Here is a 21,267-nt window from a genome sequence, read left to right as displayed (position 1 = left end):
CTGACTCTGGGGTTGCAGCACTCATCTTGCTTTATTGGTCGAGGGAGCCGGCGTACAGCTTCTGGGTCATGTGGCCAGCATGACTAAGCCACTTCTGGTGAACCAAAGCAGCGCACAGAAACGCCGTTTACCTTCCCGCCGGAGCGGTACCTATTTATCTACTTGCACTTTGACGTGCTTTTGAACTGCTAGGTTGGCAGGAGCAGGGACCGAGCAACGGGAGCTCACCCCGTTGTGGGGATTCGAACCGCCGACCTTCTGATCGGCAAGTCCTAGGCTCTGTGGTTTAACCCACAGCGCCACCCGTGTCCCTATGATGCTGTGTACACCCCCTCAAATGCCCCACTGGAATGACACCATGCCATGCCACAGTGGTGCACCAGAAGTGCTGGGTGAGGGGAAGATGGTACCGCTCCTGGCCAGTGGCAGCTGCCATTGGACTACTGCAATGCGCTCTATGTGAGGCTACCTTTGAAGATGACCTGGAAACTACAACTAATTCAGAATGCAGCAGCTAGGCTGGTGACTGAAAATGGCTGCAGTCCTGAAAGACTTACATTGGCTCCCAGTACGTTTCTGAGCACAATTCAAAGTGTTGGTGCTGACTTTTAAAGCCCTAAACGGTCTCGGCCCAGTATGCCTGAAGGAGCGTACCCATCCCCATCGTTCTGCCCGGACACTGAGGTCCAGTTCTGAGGGCCTTCTGGCAGTTTCCTCCCTGCAAGAAGTGAGGGTATAGGGAACCAGGCAGAAGGCCTTCTCGGTAGTGGCGCCCACCCTGTGGAACGCCCTCCTATCAGATGTCAAGGAAATAAACAACTATCTGACTTTTAGAAGACATCTGAAGGCAGCCCTGTTTAGGGAAGTTTTTAATGTTTGATCGTGTTTTTAATATTCTGCTGGGAGCTGCCCAGAGTGGCTGGGGAAACCCAGCCAGTTGGGCGGGGTATAAGTACTAAATAATAATAATAATAATAATAATAATAATAATAATAATAATAATAATAATAATTTATCCCTTGACAGTACTTCTGGGGCAATGGCACATCATGAGACTGAGAAACCTGGAGGCCCACTGGCCTGGTCATTGTTGCAGCTCCATTACCACTCATGGAAACAGAGCAATTACCGTATTTTTTGCACCATAACACTCACTTTTTTCCTCCTAAAAAGTAAGGGGAAATGTCTGTGCGTGTTATGGAGGTAATGCCTACGGGTGGCATGCCTACGGATTGGTAAATTTAAGGAAGGGTTTATCCTTTCTAACAAACTCTGCTGCCCATGAATATCTCCTTCTGATTTGCCTTCCTTTCACCACCCCCTGCCCCTTTTCAGCCCAATTTCGAAAAAGTCACCTTTGCCCCCTTCCCCAACTGCCCAAGTCCACTGTCACAAAATATGGCATTGGCAGTGGTGAGAGAAAAAATTCTATTTATGGTGTTCTTTTATTTTGAGGTAGGGAAAGCTATGGTCCATTAGACAGTGCAGCTTGTATTGGCACAGGGGGTTCCTGTGTTGATCCCAATGAATTGCAAGAAGAGCGTCTCTCTTTGTATTTGGGTTGTGTTTTATTTCTTTTAAAACAAGATAATAGATACGTGTTATCACATAGCACCATGAGGAACACTCATCCCACCACAAAGCCCATCTGGAAGTGCTTTCTTTTGCCGGTAGTTCGAACTATCAAGCTGTCCCTTCTTATAGGACTGAAGGCACAGAAGTGGCTCAGGTACACGAAGCGTTAATTTCACCCGTTTTGATTCCGAGATCAACTTTATTTGCATACATTCTAGCATCGATTTGTAGCCCCTTTATAATCCACAACCACTGAGTTATCTGGGATAGAGCGAAAGAGGCATCCCTGATGGGGGGCAAGGTTTCAGTGTGCTGACTCAGCCCATTTGACACTTGCACGGCATGCGTTTCCCCTTACCTTAAGTCCAAAGTGCAGATTAGAAATGAGCGTCACAGTGAAATGAGTAAATCCCCACACAACATTATATCACCCCATGTACAAAATCAGCACAAAATCAGCCGTCCAAAAATGCAACCTTTCACTGCTATTGCATTACAACATCAGATTGGCTTTTTTTTTTTGGCTGGACTGTCATCAGAGAGCACAGCTATCCAAGGACACTAACAAACACAATTAGGAAACAAAACGAACTTTAAAGAAGAGTTATTAAAAATGGTTCAGGTCTGAGCGAGTGGGAACGAGGGAACTATCACTGATGATGTCATCGCCAAGAGACATTTGCAAGTATGGACATATTCCATATAGCAAACTCAACAGTGCTGGATAGGTTAGCAAGTTCCCAACTACAAAATACAGCACATCAGTTTGTGCGTTGATTAGGCTAAAAGCCAGAAAACCTCTGGAAACAACAAAGGAATTGTGGCTTCTACGCTCCATACTCTTCTAAAGGAAATTCAAAACAAGCAGGAGGTGGGTTCACAGATGAAAACCTTCTAATGTACAGGAAAACATACTTCATTCTTCAGCCTGTCTTGTCAGAACCATCACTTTGCACCCTCCCAAAATTGTCTTCAATTTGTCTTTGTTTTTAATAGAGATTTGTTTCCAGTTCCTGAACAAATGAATCAATGAGCAAAGTCCTTAGCAACAACGACGGCAATAGAAATGGGTGTGCAGTACTTCACAAGTTGCTGCAGAGGCATAGTTTCCAACCCACACACGTTGCTAATTTCCAGGTACCTGAAAAGGGAAGGAGAATAATGTTACCTGCTGAACTTTAGGGCATGATGCAGTCGATGCTCAGCAGGTAAAGCTCTCTACCCATGGAAATGTTTGTTGGGAATGTAAGGAAAAGGAAGGCACCTTCTATCATATGTGGTGGAACTGCAAAGTGATAAAGGAATTCTGGGGGAAAACTTGTAAAAAAACTAGAAGCCTTTTTGTTAGGAATTGTAGGTGCAGAGATACCAAAAGAACTGAAAAGACTGTTTATGTACGCTACAACAGCTGCTGCAAGGATACTTCTTGCCCAGGGTTGGAAAGAAAAGATACCTATTTGGGCGGAATGGGAGATGAAACTATTGGACTATGCAGAGATGGCAAGATTAACTAGGGAAATCAGAAATCAGGAGGATCAGAATTACAACAAGGAATGGGACAAATGCATATTGTATTTGAAAGACCATTGTAAACACCTGAACTCTTTGGCAGGCTTTACATAACTCTTGCAATGATACATAGATTTTGGATTCAATGGAGGAGTGTAAATTAGATGGACTTATAATATGCAGTTAAAACAAAAAAGTTATTTAAAGAACCCACGGAGGGGAGGTGTAAACTTTATTATTTGTAATCATACTACTTCTGTGAATGAATTTGTAAAAATCAAATAAAAAATATGTTTTTTTTTAAAGCTCTCTACACATGGAATAAAGGTAAAGGGACCCCTGACCATTAGGTCCAGTCGTGACTGACTCTGGGGTTGCAGCGCTCATCTTGCTTTATTGGTCGAGGGAGCCGGCGTACAGTTTCTGGGTCATGTGGCCAGCATGACTAAGCCACTTCTGGTGAACCAAAGCAGCGCACAGAAACGCCGTTTACCTTCCCGCCGGAGCGGTACCTATTTATCTACTTGCACTTTGACGTGCTTTTGAACTGCTAGGTTGGCAGGAGCTGGGACCGAGCAATGGGAGCTCACCCCATCGTGGGGATTCAAACCGCTGACCTTCTGATTGGCAAGTCCTAGGCTCTGTGGTTTAACCCACAGCACCACCTGCGTCCCTGACACATGAAATGGGGGCTGACAAAAAGGGCAAGTCATCAGTCAATGCTACATGGAACGGCAAGAATAATTCTATTTATTTTGTCTTTTTAAAGCATCTTTATGGGACAAAGAAAGTCTACTTACAATGATCTGCTGTCCACTGTTGAAGGGATTTCCAGGGGTTACGAAATCATATGGTGTGGGCTCCCGAAAAGCAGATCCGGCATCTAGAAGCATAGCTCCATTTGACATAGTGTTGTCAACAGCAAAACTAGGTATGCAACAACAAAACAGAGTCTGGGATCAATGTGTGTGCAAAGGTTCTAATGTAATGCAGAGGATTAGCACAGAATTGCTTTGAAGTAAAGCTACTCTTTCCCCGTTCCCATCCAAAGTTTTACTAGCGGCCAATTGTTATATCCCTCTTCTTTTTCGATGGAGTACACAGGGTAAGGTGCTGACGGGTGCAGGATCAGAGCTGTTGCATGAGAGCTCCCCAAACCTTGCAGAACAGCTGCCAGTGCTACTATATTGATGCTTCTCTGTTTCTCCAGTGCAATTGGCAAGAGATGGCAATGTGGAGAGTGCTACTCATTTAGACTTAGTTGAAGGCACATAAGAGTGTAGGTCATGGCTATACGAGTGGATATATAACAAAGTGGAAAATAATGTCTGGAAACAAACTCACATGCGTTTGGGTGGACCATACAGAGGCCTTTGTTCGCTAATGCTTGTACATTTTCTCTTGAGCTGTGCTTGTGGATACTTGTTCATTTCGCCTGTCAAGACATATGGCACAATAGGTGGGAAATGATAAGCAGAGCTAGGATGCAAGCAATGAACTGCAGTCCTTTTCACACAAACACTTAGCAAACAAGGTTTGGGTGAAGTTGTGGGTGAACATATCAGATGACACAAACAGCTCTTGTTTATTCACAGGCCAGAAGAGAACTGAACTGAAAGGTTCAGCCAGCCTGTTTATATAGAGCCCCACTACAACGCAACAGTAACCACTTTCTGTAACTATCCAATCACTGAACGTCATTTTCAACCCCTTATTTGCATATTGTGGACCCGGGTGAAAACTATCTACAGTATCCCCCTGCTGGCCCAGGGTGAAAACTTCAGTACCTAACACCCTGCCAAAGGAAGCAGCAAACTGTCCAACTTTTTGAGACATTTCTGCCACACCCCCACCTGGTTTGTGTACTCTTTTTGCATCCCCCCACTCAATTCGTGCCCTCTTTCTCCCACCAACCCATCCCAATCTTTGCGCCCCAGCTGCCACCTCCCACCGCAGCCTTCCCTTTACCGGCTCCTCCTCCTTCTCTGCCACCGCCACAGCTAGGCCTTGGCCTACTTGCCGCCTATTTTTGTGGCCTACGCAGCCTCGCCACAGGCACCAGAAGTGGTACGTCTCCTTCTAGAAGTGTTCTCCTAGATGCGCTGCACCCGCTTCCGGGAATATGGCGGTGGTGGTTGGACAGAACGGCAGTGGAGCCTATGGCGGAGGCTGTCCCAGAGGAGGAAGAAGAGACAAGGCGGCAGAAGCGAGACATCAAAGACTTCAAACAGAACCTGCGGCAGCTTCTGCAAATCCATGATGTCCTGCTTAATTCGGGACAGCTGAGTTGTGTGAAACAGACTTCATTGTTGCAGGGACACCTGCTCAGCCCCTGCTCAGATATAAGCATATTTTTGTACTGGCTTATCTCACTGAGCATAAAGGGACGCAGGTGGCACTGTGGGTTAAACCACAGAGCCTAGGGCTTGCCGATCAGAAGGTCGGTGGTTCAAATCCCCGCGACGGGGTGAGCTCCCGTTGCTCGGTCCCTGCTCCTGCCAACCTAGCAGTTCGAAAGAACGTCAAAGTGCAAGCAGATAAATAGGTACTGCTCCGGCGAGAAGGTAAACAGTGTTTCCGTGTGCTGCTCTGGTTCTCCAGAAGTGGCTTAGTCATGCTGGCCACATGACCCGGAAGCTGTACGCCGGCTCCCTCGGCCAATAAAGCGAGATGAGCACCGCAACCCCAGAGTCGGTCACGACTGGACCTAATGGTCAGGGGTCCCTTTACCTTTATCTCACTGAGTACTATTGGCTCCAAAAGGCAGTGATTCTCCAAGTACAGTACACATTTTCCCTGGCAATTGCCGCCTGAGATCCTTAATGGAGATCCTTTCAATGGAGATGAAAGAGTCTGAATTTTCTATATGCAAAGCATGTTCTGTACCACTAACTGCTATGTCTAACCGTAATAATATTCCAGATGATTACACAGCATCTGGAACCAAAATGAAATGAACCATCTGTTGGGGACTTGCACAAATGCTTTTTCTTTGGCGTTGTAAAATGCTCACAAAGCTGGGGGCATGCAACAGGCTGTGTAATCTATAATGTGTTTTGATCACAGACTTACCAAAATTTGGCAAGCACAGTCTCGAGGCCTGCCAAACTCAAGCTAGACTGTGACCTAGATGTGTCCTTGATACTTTATATTTCTCTTTTCCACCGTCATTCTGGTGCAAGATGGGAGGAAACTAGTTCAAACATTGGGGGCTTTAAATTTAGCTCTTATTTTTTTAAATTAAAAATGGGCTCATTCACTGAAGGGTTTCGTGAACCACTGGGAGTGGCAGAAATGCTGTTGGCAAACTTGGAAAGTCCCCCGTTCAGCCTTGTTTGGCCTGGGAATCATATTCAGAGAAACCATTCAGGCTGTAACAACCATAAATAATAGATGTTGTCACTATGAAAGCTTACTTTAGCCCAAAGGTCTGAAAAGCCAACTACAATTCAACATCAGATCACTCATTCGCCCAATATTCAATTACACAATTTTTATTTCTAAGAATGTATGATTCTTCCAGATGCCTCAGTAAACACTAGGAATAAATGCTGGACTGAATTGGTTCCTTGTCATCTGGAAGCATTTAGGGGATTCCCTTGTAAACGAAGGGAAAAGGGGCGAGCCAAGGGCTGCCCCGACCTTAAGTGGCCTTACCAAGGTCCGCCCCTGCCGCCAGCCGATTGGCTGGCGCCACAGGGGATGCTAATTGAGGGGAATCCTTGCCTCCCACGAGGCTGACGCCAGCCTCGCGGGAGCGGGTGTGGGCGGGGTCGTGATCCCGCAACCCCCCCTCCTCCTGACGATCGGAAGGGGCACTAGGAATAAATGCTGGACTGAATTGGTTCCTTGTCATCTGGAAGCATTTAGGGGATTCCCTTGTAAACACAAAGCTCTCTCTCTATATAAAGCAAAGTCAGTAACAGTAGAACGACTTACTCTTAAGGACAAAATAAAAAAAATTCCTTCCAGTAGCACCTTAAAGACCAACTAAGTTAGTTCTAGGTATGAGCTTTCGTGTGCATGCACACTTCTTCAGATACACTGAAACAGAAGTCACCAGACCCTTCTATATAGTGAGAAGGTGGGGAGGGGTATTACTCAGAAGGGTGGTGGGAATGGGTGATTGGCAGATAGCTGTGATGATACCTGGTCTGAACAAAGACATTGGATTCTTATCTCATTATACATGACAAAGCCATTTTTCACCTTCTCACCCCTTATTTTTTCCTGTAAGACCTATTGCAGTCGTTAAGAGTCGTCAACAGGCTCATCACAGCTATCTGCCAATCACCCATTCCCACCACCCTTCTGAGTAATACCCCTCCCCGCCTTCTCACTATATAGAAGGGTCTGGTGACTTCTGTTTCAGTGTATCTGAAGAAGTGTGCATGCACACGAAACCTAGAACTAACTTAGTTGGTCTTTAAGGTGCTACTGGAAGGAATTTTTTTATTTTGTTTTGACTATGGCAGACCAACACGGCTACCTATCTGCAACTTACTCTTAAGGAGGCGTAGAAATGGCTTCAGAAACTTCACTGCATATCCAAGTTCAGCCTTGTGAATTCGTCCGAGCTGCACCAAGTGATGTTCCAGGGGCAGGCTTGCTAGTTCTTCAATTTCCACGTCGTCATATTCATCTCCTAATGAAAGCACAAAGAGTGCGTAGCCCAGGCACTTAGCTCTCAGAGCTGCATCCCTCAGCACTTCCTTGTCCCATCGACTTGTTTCTCCAACAGAAACAACAAAGATAGCCTTGTATTTTCTCTGGTTGGGTGCTTCAGAAAAGATGTTGCTAACAGTCCACTGTATGGCATGGCCGAGAGCAGCCACTCCATTTAGCTGCTGGATAGACTCCTGGATGTGTCTCTTCATTCGTAGTTTACTGCCGTAAGTCAAAAAGTCAAACTCGATCTCTACTGGACTCCTCTGGGTGCGGGGCCTGAATTCTAGAGGAGCATGGCTCAGCACAGCCACCCTGTCCCCTGTCAAAGAGGTCTCTGGTTCAGCAGAGATGTCAAAGCTGTCGAGCGCTGCGCTTAGAAAATCTTTCAGTTTCTGAAATTCCACCGGGCTTATTTTCCTTGAATTTTCCAAAATGAAAGCGGCGTCCACATAGCCCCGAGCACGGAGGGTTTCAGCGCGGAAGCAAAAGCTATCTGGTTTGCATTTGTCTGGAAATGGAAACACAGTTGTTTTAATAATACAATATGTGTGGGGAGAAGAGAAACTGTGGATGGAAGTCTGGTTCGCATGCTGTTTTCATGTGCTCTCACCATAGCAAAGTGCACACGACTGAAGTCTTTGTAAGGCCGCAGTATAATCTCTCCCAGGTTGAATAACTTGAAACAGTCCTGTGTCATCTATCTGAAAGAATAAAAGATTTAAATAGATGTATAACTTATCAGGCAGATGGTGAGAGTTGTGATCCTGTCCCCCTTTCTCGCCCATGCTTCCCAGAAAGCTCCCAGGAGGGTGAAACTGCCTGTTTGCGTTTCTTAGTGCAGAAAGTATTGATCTGATGTGTAGAGATCTTTCCTATTCTAATTAATTCAAGAGGGTTCTGGATTATATTGTTTTAATTAGTGTTTTTATAGTTGTTCTGATTTTGAGTGGAGTGCCCTATCTGGGTGGATGGAGCAGCCAAGTAATTTCGTTGTCCCTGAGAGGGGGCAATGACAATAAAGATATTATTATTATTAAGCTTCTCTGTGTGAAAGAAACAAGCAGAAGGTCATGATATTTGGGTTAGCCCTTCTGGGAAGCTGAGAACAGCTGGCATAAACTGGCTCTCTTATCTCTTCTGTCAAGGTCAAGCTGACTATAATAATAAGGCCAGAAATAGCCTGGGTTTCACTTTCTCTTTCTATCTCTCTTCCTTCTGGTGTGGTGTTCTGTACATAGTACAGTGGTACCTCGGGTTAAGTACTTAATTCGTTCCAGAGGTCCGTTCTTAACCTGAAACTGTTCTTAACCTGAAGCACCACTTTAGCTAATGGGGCCTCCTACTGCCACCGCGCTGCCAGAGCACGATTTCTGTTCTCATCCTGAAGCAAAGTTCTTAACCTGAAGCACTATTTCTGAGTTAGTGGAGTCTGTAACCTGAAGCATATGTAACCTGAAGCGTATGTAACCCGAGGTACCACTGTATGTTTAGTGTTAGGTTTTAGCCTTATTATAAGTTAAGTTTAACTTAAGTGTACTGTAATTGGTTTTCTTATGGACAGTGCCAATCCTGAATATAGTGGATTTGTGACCATTATGCTCATTTGCCTTCAGAAGCAGTAAAGCTCTACTGGAATGAAATACAATTGCCTCTGGTCTATTTTGAGGGAATCCTGCAATGTGTTTAAGTTTTTACTCTGCTAACTATACACTGGAATCTACTCTGGGTCAATATTGAGTAGAATTCAACGACAGTAACGTCATGATGATATCCTCTCATGGGCTTATTGGATGGTACAGGTAGCTGCGAAACATGCCAGTCCAGCCCTTTTAAACCCCAGCATTCTCCCAAAAAATTTCACAGAGATTTTCTCGCACCAGTAAAAGAGCGACAAAACAAACGGACGCTTGTATGGAGGTGCCAGGTGGGGAGTTTTACAAAAACAAAGGGCGACTTTCAGCGCAGCACTCATTGCAAACGGTCCAACATGTAAAACTCCCTCGATGTTTAAAAGGTCCAATGAGCAGTGAAGCCCTTGAGACAGTTCCGAATGCTTCTGGAAACCAGAAGCATTTTTACTGGGCATTGTAGGAAGTGACATAAATAGAAAGGAATGTAAATTGTTTTTATATGCAACAACAGCAGCAAGAATATTATTGGCACAAAAATGGAAGCAAGAAGAATTACCGACGAAAGAAGAATGGAGGATGAAATTAATGGACTATGCAGAACTAGATAAACTAACAGGAAGGATTTGTAATCGGCGGGACCAGAAATTCACGGAAGACTGGAGTAAATTTATAGATTATATGAAAAGTATTTGTGATGATCAGACTATGTTTGTAGGTTTGCAAGAAGTTTTGTGAGGAGAATTATTGGAACTATTGCAAAAATGGACTAAGGGGAGGATGGTTAGTTAAGATAATTAAAGGCAATATGAACTTAAGAAATGCATAAAAAGGGGTTAAAACGGTGGATCATCAGAGTCCAAAAAAAATATTGTATAAGTGGTGAAGTTTTGTGGTATGTTTTATAATTTATATGTTACAACTAATAAAAATTATATATATAAAAGAGACAGTTCTGAATGCAAGGAAGAAAGGGGCAATAGTTTCTTACCGCAAAAGCACGATTGATGCTAGGGATAGTTTTAAAAGCAATGACCGCTGGGTGGATGTCAAAGGCGCTGAACTCCAGGACTGCGGTGCTGAGAGAATCTCCATTGTCAGGTGGGCCGTTGCTGAAGAAGACAGCAACTTTTCTCATGTTAGCACCTGGGAGAGTTCTCTTGAAAACATTCCTGGCCACAAACCTCATGGCTGCACCAGTGTCCCGTCTGATCGTTGACCTCTGGTAAGAAAGATTAGCTATTTCCTGCAGCAAACGTTGCTTGTTGTGGAAGTCTGAGAAGCGGATCAGATAGTGAGTATTGGAGTTGTAGGACACAATGGCGACTCTGGCTCCCACTGGGCAGTTGCTTTCCCTTATTTGGGTATTGTTCACAACTGCTACGACCATCTCTCTCATCTGCTCAAATATCTGGGGTGTAGTGTCTTGAGATATATCCAAGGCAAATACTAAGTCTGTCGGATATACCGGGCACTCCAATGTTCCTAGAATGCAAAATAAGGTATTGAGTAGCGTGTTAAAAATACCGTATTTTTCGCTCTATAACACGCACCTGACCATAACACGCACATAGTTTTTAGAGGAGGAAAACAAGAAAAAAATATTATAAACGAAACAGTGGATGTATGACTTTTGTGGTTCATGCTGTGGCCACAGACATGTGATCTGACCGTGAGTTTGAGGTAGCCCAATGCAAAAATCCCACTCAGCGGCTCTTCTCCCCCTTTGCTGTTTCAAAGTGAGCCACGGAGGAGGGAAGGAAGGGGAACCATGGATCCTCTGCTCACGACTGCAGCAGATCCCCCCGCCATCCGTAGGCATTCGCTCCATAACACGCACAGACATTTCCCCTTACTTTCTAGGAGAAAAAAAGTGAGTGTTATGGTGCAAAAAATACTGTAATTTTGAAAGCAAAAAATGTATGCATTTTGGCTGAACGATGCCCTAAATGTTTGCATTGATGTAGGGCACCATCCAATCAAATATCAATACTTTTGAGAAACGCCATTTGTTTTAATGAGAGAGATGTAAGCAAGTGTTTGGCTGTTCTATTGAAATCATTAGGGATCTGAAGAAGTGTGCATGCACATGAAAGCTCATACCTAGAACTAACTTAGTTGGTCTTTAAGGTGCTACTGGAAGGAATTTTTTTATTAGGGATTAAAATAGGCTTAATTCAGCCTGGATCACACACTACGTACGTTTCCAAGCACAATTAAAAGTGTTGGTGCTGACCTTTAAAGCGCTAAACAGGAGCGTCTCCACCCCCATCGTTCAGCCTCGGAGGTTCAGCTCTGGCGGTTCCCTTACTGCGAGAAGTGAGGTTACAGGGAACCAGGCAGAGAGCCTTCTCGTTGGTGGCACCTGCCCTGTGGAATGCCCTCCCATCAGATGTCAAGGAAATAAGCAACTATCTGACTTTTAGAAGACATCTGAAGCCAGCCTTGTTTAGGGACATTTTTAGTGTTTGATGTTTTATTGTGTTGTTAATATTCTGTTGGGAGCCGCCCAGAGTGACTGGGGAAACCCAGCCAGATGGGCAGGGTATAAATAATAAATTATTATTATTTGTTATTATTACTACCTAGAAATGATAAGAGGTTAATTGTGCCACTGCAAATACTGCCATTCGGAGCAATGCTTATAAAGCACTGGTTTGGAAGTGGAGCAACAACAACAACAACTGGTTTGATACTCACCCGTCCAACAAGCTAAACAGAAAGAGGAAAGAAAAAGATATGGTTCCAAATTAGATTCCCTTGAAAACTTTAAAAGAGAGAAAAGCACAGTTATTAATGGCACACCTTCCCTAAACTGCCTCCATCAGGAGGGCTATGTATTTGGATAAAGACTCTCCTCCTGGAAGAGAGGGGTTGTGGTTGTGGGCGGGAGCCCGAGCTCCGCCTCTAGCAGGGGGCGTTAGCCCCCTGCCTCCCACTCACTTGGCTGGCGCCCACGCCCCTTGGCAGGCACCCGACCAGGTGCCTCCGAGGGGGCGTGTACAGCAGCCTAAATGCTGCGGTGCCAGCCCCTCCTCGGCCTCATTCTTCGTCGTCTCGTCGCGATTCACCCACCCTCCATTCCCTTCAAGCTCAGGGTCTTAGTTTTCCTTGGCCTTGCTATGGACCTTAGGTTGGTCGCCCTGGTTGTCCGGGGGGGCTGGTAGGAATTTTTCCTTTTGGCATTAGGCTTTTTGGTTTTTTCACCTACCTCGTAGCAATCATCACAACTTTCGTGGTATTGGTGGGTAGGTTAGGCATTGGAATAATGTGTTGTGGTGTCGAAGGGCTAGGTGTGGCCATTGCCTATGCCTTCAATTTTGGGTATTCCGTTAAAGGAATCTGGCGGTTGTGTATTCTGTCTGATGCCTGCTTGGCGGGAGGCCATGGCACGACCCTCGGTGACATCAGGGGAGAGCCTATAGTTGAATTAGCATCAACAGGCTCCACCTACTGGTGAATAAACCCCCCTTGTTTCAGATTCACCCCTCCCTGAGGGGGTGGAGTCAGCTGACATAATCCAATGCCTAAGCCAATACCTTTTCACTTGCTGTAATCAATAAAGTTGTGGCCTTTTCTTGCCCATTAACCTTATATCACGTGTCGTGTATTCATTCCACTTTGGGGGGATTGGGTCCTCAAACCACAATAAGGTTAATTTAAATCACAAAATAAATTAATCCCTAATCTTCAACAATAGGTAAAGATTGCAGAATAGAAATATACAGGGGAAATTATAATCCAAAACAACAAATAGATACAATTATTAAATTAACGTGCACTTGCTTTTATGTGATGATCAGAGTCCGCCCCCTGCCAACTTTCAAACATCAAATTGTATCCCATGGTATAAAAAGGGGATCTTTGGTGGGCAGTCTCAAATTTACACTACAAAACTGTATATTGGGGCTGGCAATTGATTTACATACTATGCAGCTTTATGTAGTGCCAAAGGCCCAAGAGAATCACCCAGGAGCCCACCTTCCCAGATCTAACCCTGCCACGCTACTGCCAATCAGCCCACCCTGACTAGATGGTTTTGGCTGCCCAGGAAGTCATGTGGTATAAGCTCTTTTGAACAGGAATGACTTGCATGCGCCATGACTGCCTGGGATATCATAGCTCAACATGAGACTGCATCATGCCAACGTTAGCCTTAAGGAAATCAGCCCTGAGTGCTCACTGGAAGGACAGATCGTGAAGCTGAGGCTCCAATACTTTGGCCACCTCATGAGAAGAGAAGACTCCCTTGAAAATACCCTGATGTTGGGAAAGATCGAGGGTACAAGGAGAAAGGGACGACAGAGGACGAGATGGTTGGACAATGTTCTCAAAGCTACCAAGTTTGACCAAACTGTGGGAGGCAGTGGAAGACAGGAGTGCCGGGCATGCTCTGGTCCATGGGGTCATGAAGAGTCGGACACGACTAAACGACTAAACAACAACAACAACAACAACAACAACGCTAGCCTGAGGATCCCCCTTTGTAAACTGTTAACTGAACCAACCAACCAGGGTTTTCGGCCCCACTATTTATTATAATTGCAGGCAAGTGGTCAATATATTAACCAGGCTCTGTATAGGATGTTCTTCCTCCTTTCGGTATCAAAATTCAAAATCGGGCAGTACTTACGGCTGTGTTCACGCAGATACTCAGTGAGTTCACAAGGCTGGGGTAGGATGGGAATGAAAATGAAAAGAGATATGCTGTTAGCAGAAGAAATATATGATTTCTAAGCAGGAAGTGCAAGTTGAGAGCCAATATGTAATTATTAGGGTGTTGAATCAGGTCTCGGGAGACCCAAGTTTAAATCCCTCCCAGTAAGGGTGCTCATTGCATAAGCCCAAGGTAGCTCTCATCACTCAGGCTATCGTATCTCATACATGTGGTGCTGCGATGCTGATAATGCCTATTTAAGGCACATTATGTGGGTGTGTCCTATGGAGTGTTCTTTCTGGTTGCAAATTGTATAAATTGTTTAGGCATGGCATTGAGAAAGTTGACAGAGAAAAGGTTTTTCTGTCTTTCTCACAACGCTAGAGCCAGTGCCGGATTTATGTATAAGCTAAACAAGCTATAGCTTAGGGCCCCACTCCCTTGGGGGCCCCCCAAAAAATGAAAGGAAAAAAACCTGGATGTATATTTCCAAAATATAAGATAAAAAACAAACAAATTTGATAAAATACATATTTTGTTATGTGCAAATGGCTTTAGATACCTACTAGGTCCATAAATTGCCATATAGCATATATTCAACACAGAAAACAGCGAAAAGGACGGCTGGACATATAAAGGGCCCCATTACCTTCAGTAGCTTAGGGCCTCATCAAACCTAAATCCAGCCAAGTTTTGGGAAATTCAAGGAAGCTGAATTTCCCAAAGGGAAGTTTTAAATATTTAATGCTGTATTGTTTTTAACACTCGATTGGGAGCCTCCCAGAGTGGCTGGGGAAACTCAGCCAGATGGGTGGGGTATAAATAAATAAATTATTATTATTATTATTATTATTATTATTATTATTATCATGTAAGATTCAGGACAGATAAACGAAAGCCTTTCTTGACACAGCTAACCTATTGGATTCACTCCTATTACAGAAAGTGAGGGGCATCAACTTGAATAGATTTAAAAGAGATTAGACAAATTCACAGAGGTTAAGGCTCTCATAGCTACTTAACCACGATGGCTGACCAGCTGGACTAAATGAGCCATTGGCCTGATCCAGCAGGCTCTTAATTAATGTTCCTAATTATTGCTCACATTATCTTTATTTTGGAATAGTCTTTACTGTTTATGCATGTTTCTTCACTTTGAAATCATATCCCTGCGGTGCGGGGAGTGACAGGTGAGCAACAAAAGTGGATCCTGCAATCCCTTAGGATTGCAAAGAGACCTACATTTCAAGGCTGGAAGGGGGAAACACCCACACGTCATAAATACTGCATTCCAGGTATACGTACCGAAAATGAGGACAGACCCTTCTCGCCTTTTGGACCCTAGAAGAATAAGGTTGGGATCAGAGAACTATAAGTTGAACCGAAGGTTACTTTGGACAGCTGGTGGCATTTTTCTGTTAGAAGAGTCTTGTTGGTGCCACAACATATGAGCCCATGCCATCTATGTTATAAGCCAAGGGCAAGTGCGACGTTTTCTGATCTCTTAACCACGGTATACCCCATCTTGCATTTTTCCACCTTCTCTAACCAATGCAAATTTCTCCCTTCCTTCTACAGCATTCTCCAAACATAACTTTATGCCTACCCTAAGGTCAACATTAGCCATGGTTTGTTTTAATGCCTTCTAACCCTGGTTTGGGACACGGGTGGTGCTGTGGTCTAAACCACAGAGCCTAGGGCTTGCCGATCAGAAGGTTGGAGGTTTGAATCCCTGTGATGGGGTGAGCTCCCGTTGCTCGGCTCCAGCTCCTGCCCACCTAGCAGTTCAAAAGCACATCAAGTGCAAGTAGATAAATAGGTACCACCCCAGTGGGAAGGTAAACGGCGTTTCTGTGTGTTGCTCTGGTTCGCCAGAAGCGGCTTAGTCATGCTGGCCACATGACCTGGAAGCTGTACGCCGGCTCCCTCGGCCAATAAAGCGAGATGAGCGCTGCAACCCCAGAGTCGGCCACAACTGGACCTAATGGTCAGGGGTCCCTTTACCTTTACCTAACCCTGGTTTAAAGCAACAGCTGCTGCATTTACTTGATTGACTGATATAAACCATTTTCTCCCCAGCTTCTGCTATTGCTTTCATATTAATGTTAGGTAGCAGGAAGTGGGCGGCAGTTGAGTCCCATGGCATTCCACACCATAGATGTCATGGGACAGAATTAAAATTCCCAAACAAGGCCTTCTGAAAGTGGTTTGGCGGTTCAGAAAAGACCTATCAGACAAGAATGCCGCTGATTCCGAAAGCGCACAGGTGCTCCTCTAGAATTGATGAAATCAAAGTTGCTAAGTGGCTCACCAGCATCATGGGAATTGTTGCATTAAGGAGCCCCCGTTGGCTGCAGATGGGAGCACGACTTTACTAAAATTCAGATCACCTCATAGGCCTGAGAAGACGAGCGCATTAGAAATCTAGCAACTCAGAGAGTTAGACTTGCTTCTGATGCATATAAGGCAGCATGTGTTTGTAGAACAAAACATACCGGACGTCCTGGAGGACCCAAGGCTCCTGGGCCACCTGGTTCACCTTTCAATCCTGGAGTACCCTAGAAATGTTACATAGACAATCTGTTTCAAGTACAACATCAAAAAGACGGTACATTTGCATATTCACTAGAAATAACAGAAGACAAGGATCCTCCCAGCATCAGAAATGGCACCCAATTAGTATTATATTAAGGAGGGAAAGCTCGTCAGAAAAGCAGCTGAACAAGTACTAATATATACACAGACAGAGCTCGCCATCTCTTTTGGAAACAAATACTAAATCTGGATGCTTTCCTTGGTCATAGCCAGCTCTTTGCTAGGCCTGAATAGTGGGGGGATTTTAGATGTTTCTACACATGGCACTACACGTGGTAAACGGTGTTTCCGTGCGCTGCTGTGGTTTGCCAGAAGTGGCTTAGTCATGCTGGCCACTTGACCCGGAAGCTGTACGCCGGCTCCCTCGGCCAGTAAAGCGAGATGAGCACCGCAACCCCAGAGTCGGTCACAACTGGACCTAATGGTCAGGGGTCCCTTTACCTTTACCTTTAAGGGAAAGTTGGACTTTCCAGTATCAAATCAGAAACCAGGACGGCTTCTCTAAATCAGCGATGTCCCTGGAAAATAGGGACACTTGGAGGGTCTGTTAATCCCATCTTCCCAGAGGCTGAAAAATAACTACTACAGGAGGGGCATGTAAGAACTAAAGTAATCAATAATACTATTTAAAATGACACCCTCAAATTGCTGTTCGCCATACCATTCTTCCCCTAACGCCTTTTGGTCCTGGTTCCCCAGGAAGGCCTGGGTTTCCACATTCACCCTGTTGAATTGAATAGAAAACAAAGAAGGTAAAAATGACTGTCCTAGCAAAGAAAGAAAAAATCAAAATGTAAGATATCCTTCTTATTCACCTTCCCATGATAGACATCACTATGGCCACTGAACTGGGAAGCAGTTCAATTTATTACCAGAAATGCTAATAATGACTGCATTAGGATTGAATCTCTTGTTGGGATTTGGCCCTCAGAATATATGTTTCATGGGTACCTGCACTCCAATGTCTCCTGGGAAGCCTTCTTCTCCCTATAATTTAAATATATATTTTGTAATTAACATTGTAAAAAATCCTAGACGGATGTTTCTTTTGCTATTTTTTAATCAAGAAAACGTTAACAAAACCGAGGATAGGCGTAAACTTAAGGCACAGAAGGAAACAATCACGAAACGTAACAGGAAAATGCTATCACTTCGAGATATGAGCAAAAAGCTAATAAATTAAAAAATGGGGTATGGTTTTTGTAGTGACAAAGAGATTCTAGTCTATTCCAAGCAAGCATAGTTCATTCATGCACAACCTTTGTAGATCACAGTTCAACATTCAACATTCACAAAGTAAAAATTAGTTCCCAACATTATATATATATATATACACATAGTTTTAAAACCATCCACCCACTCACGAAGAAGAAAAGCACAGTTTGGTTTGAAAAACAGCACCTCTCTCTTAATAATGAAAACTGCACAAGAAAAAAACAACACTTATTAAAATTGCTTATGTGTTTCCTTTTCTTGCATGTAAAGAAGCCCTTTAGATTTCAGCCAATAACTACCGTATTTTTCGCTCTATAACACGCACCTGACCATAACACGCACATCGTTTTTAGAGGAGGAAAACAAGGGAAAAAACATTCTGAATAAAACAGTGGATGTATCATTTTTGTGCTTCATGCTGTGGCCACAGACATGTGATCTGATGGTGAATTTGGGCTGACCCAATGCAAAAATCCTGAGAATCCCTGTGCATCCATGGTTTGTAACCACATTTTTGCACCATTGCAGCCCCAGGCAACAGTGGGTGCGTGATTTTTGGGGGGCAGGCTGTAGCCATGGACATGCTATGTGCTCTGATGGTGAATTTGGGCTGACCCAATGCAAAGACCCTGAGGATCCATGTAGATCCATGGTTTGTAACCACGTTTTTGCACCATTGCAGCCCCAGGCAACAGTGGGTATGTGATTTGGGGGGGGGGCAGGCTGTAGCCATGGACATGCTATGTGATCTGATGGTGAATTTGGGATGACCCAATGCCAAAATCCTGAGAATTCCTGTGGATCCATGCTTTTTAACCACATTTTTGCACCATTGCAGCCCCAGGCAACAGTGGGTGCATGATTTGGGGGGGGGGCAGGCTGTAGCCATGGACATGCTATGTGATCTGATGGTGAATTTGGGGTGACCCAATGCCAAAATCCTGAGAATTCCTGTGGATCCATGCTTTTTAACCACATTTTTGCACCATTGCAGCCCCAGGCAACAGTGGGTGCGTGATTTTGGGGGGGCAGGCTGTAGCCATGGACATGCTATGTGATCTGATGGTGAATTTGGGGTGACATAGTGCAAGGATCCTGAGAATCCCTGTGGATCCATGCTTTTTAACCACATTTTTGCACCATTGCAGCCCCAGGCAACAGTGGGTGCGTGATTTTGGGGGGGCAGGCTGTAGCCATGGACATGCTATGTGATCTGATGGTGAATTTGGGGTGACATAGTGCAAGGATCCTGAGAATCCCTGTGGATCCATGCTTTTTAACCACATTTTTGCACCATTGCAGCCCCAGGCAACAGTGGGTGCGTGATTTTTTTGGTGCAGGCTGTAGCCATGGACATGCTATGTGATCTGATGGTGAATTTGGGGTGACCCAATGCAAAGATCCTGAGGATCCATGCTTTGTAACCACATTTTAAGTGGGGAGCGAAGGAAAAACAAAGAAGGGACATTAGAGGGGTGTGCAGAGAAGCAGCTGGCTAAGAATGCAGGAGAGGGATTTAACGGGAGGGAGGAAAGAAAGAAAGGCAAAAGTTTCCCCCCACCCAAGCCAGCCATCTCTCTCTCTCTCTCTCTCCCTCCCTCCCTCCCTCCCCCCTCTCTCTCCCTCCCCCCTCTCTCTCTCCCTTCCCCCCTCTCTCTCCCTCTCCCCCAGCAGCACCGGAGCTTGCCTGGAGGGGAGGGGCTTTCCCTGCTCTTTGTTCCGTTTCAGCAAACACAGCAACGAAACAGAGGAGGGTGGGCAGTAAGACCCTGAGGCAGAATGCAGGAAAGCAGCTGCCTCCTCTTTTCAGGTTTCGCTTCTCCGTGCAGCGTGCAGCGCCGCGATTTGATTTTTGCATGATTTTTCGGCTCCAGGGACCACACATTCGCTCTATAACACGCACAGACATTTCCCCTTCCTTTTTAGAAGAAAAAATCTGTGTGTTATAGAAGGAAAAATACGGTAAATATCTGATCCTTATATGCTCATTTTGAAAACTGTGGGACTCAGAACTGCACCCTTTTGGATTAGGATTCCCCAGTCATATCAAAACAGGAATTTAATGCAGCAATTTAACACCAGGCAGTATTCCTTTCCCAAAGCTATGAACTCTGTAGGTTCTACTGATGATAATGACATTTGCACTCATGTAAGGGAATCCACAGGGACGCGGGTGGCGCTGTGGGTAAAACCTCAGCGCCTAGGACTTGCTGATCGTATGGTCGGCGGTTCGAATCCCCACGGCGGGGTGAGCTCCCGTCGTTCGGTCCCAGCTCCTGCAAACCTAGCAGTTCGAAAGCACTCTTAAGTGCAAGTAGATAAATAGGTACCGCTTTCTAGCGGGTAGGTAAACGGCGTTTCCGTGTGCTGCGCTGGCTCGCCAGAGTAGCTTCGTCACGCTGGCCACGTGACCCGGAAGCGTCTCCGGACAGCGCTGGCCCCCGGCCTCTTAAGTGAGATGGGCGCACAACCCTAGAGTTGGACATGACTGGCCCGTACGGGCAGGGGTACCTTTACCTTTACCTTTTAAGGGAATCCACACTAATTAATTGGGAGTAATTCCAAACTGCATAAAAACAAGTTCAAAATTTCATCTATAGGTTTTTTTAATTAAAAAAAATTAATTACCTTTGATCCTTTCTTTCCTTCTTCACCATAACCAGGCATTCCCTCATCCCCCTAGGGCAGACAAGCAAAAGATATGTTTAAAAGTGGGTGGTCAATTCCTGAGAGAATATATTTAAAAAGTGTGTATGAAACATATTTGTTCTGTCGTGAACTTGGGGCTGGGCTGTTGTGGAAGTCACAAATTTGACTTTCTGTGGTAAGGTATTTTGATTTCTGACACCGCATCATACACACCAGGGACAGATGTTTCTGGATTACAACTTCCTTTGCCCCTGACTTTTGGCCATGTTGGCTGATGCTAATGGCAGTTAGAGGCACCATGTTGGCTATCATCATATTGTTGTTGTTTAGTCATTTAGTCGTGTCCGACTCTTCGTGACCCCATGGACCAGAGCACGCCAGGCCCTCCTGTCTTCCACTGCCTCCCGCAGTTTAGTCAAACTCATGCTGGTAGCTTCGAGAACACCATCCAGCCACCTTGTCCTCTGTTGTCCCCTTCTCCTTGTGCCTCCAGTCTTTCCCAACACCAGGGTCTTTTCCAGGGAGTCTTCTCTTCTCATGAGGTGGCTAATGTATTGGAGCCTCAGCTTCAGGATCTGTCCTTCCAGTGAGCACTCAGGGCTGATTTCCTTAAGAATGGAGAGATTTGATCTTCTTGCAGTCCATGGGACTCACAAGAGTCTCCTCCAGCACCATAATTCAAAAGCATCAATTCTTTGGCGATCAGCCTTCTTTATGGTCCAGCTCTCACTTCCATACATCACTACTGGGAAAACCATGGCTTTAACTATA

The 21,267-nt window shown here is 45.0% G+C and overlaps 1 protein-coding gene across 1 annotated transcript in view; it reads right to left on the bottom strand.

The window, feature by feature from the left end:
* Window positions 1–1,549: 1,549 nt before the first annotated feature.
* The window catches only part of LOC310828278 (collagen alpha-6(VI) chain-like), a 79,572-nt gene continuing 59,854 nt past the window's right edge, over window positions 1,550–21,267 (bottom strand). The window contains exons 27-38 of the mRNA XM_083705465.1: window positions 20,476–20,526; window positions 17,584–17,619; window positions 17,294–17,356; window positions 16,533–16,595; window positions 15,343–15,378; window positions 14,014–14,050; window positions 10,372–10,865; window positions 8,363–8,453; window positions 7,589–8,260; window positions 4,429–4,519; window positions 3,885–4,011; window positions 1,550–2,716 (exon numbers count right to left, since the gene is read on the bottom strand). Coding sequence (XP_083561591.1) covers window positions 2,702–2,716; window positions 3,885–4,011; window positions 4,429–4,519; window positions 7,589–8,260; window positions 8,363–8,453; window positions 10,372–10,865; window positions 14,014–14,050; window positions 15,343–15,378; window positions 16,533–16,595; window positions 17,294–17,356; window positions 17,584–17,619; window positions 20,476–20,526 — 1,776 coding nt within the window. The 3' untranslated portion in view covers window positions 1,550–2,701. The remainder of the gene's footprint in view (window positions 2,717–3,884; window positions 4,012–4,428; window positions 4,520–7,588; window positions 8,261–8,362; window positions 8,454–10,371; window positions 10,866–14,013; window positions 14,051–15,342; window positions 15,379–16,532; window positions 16,596–17,293; window positions 17,357–17,583; window positions 17,620–20,475; window positions 20,527–21,267) is intronic.

This window comes from Podarcis gaigeae (assembly GCF_964106915.1).
Source record: "Podarcis gaigeae genome assembly, chromosome: 12".
In the NCBI taxonomy this organism is placed as follows: Eukaryota; Metazoa; Chordata; class Lepidosauria; order Squamata; family Lacertidae; genus Podarcis; species Podarcis gaigeae.
This window is presented reverse-complemented; position numbering and strand designations above follow the sequence as displayed.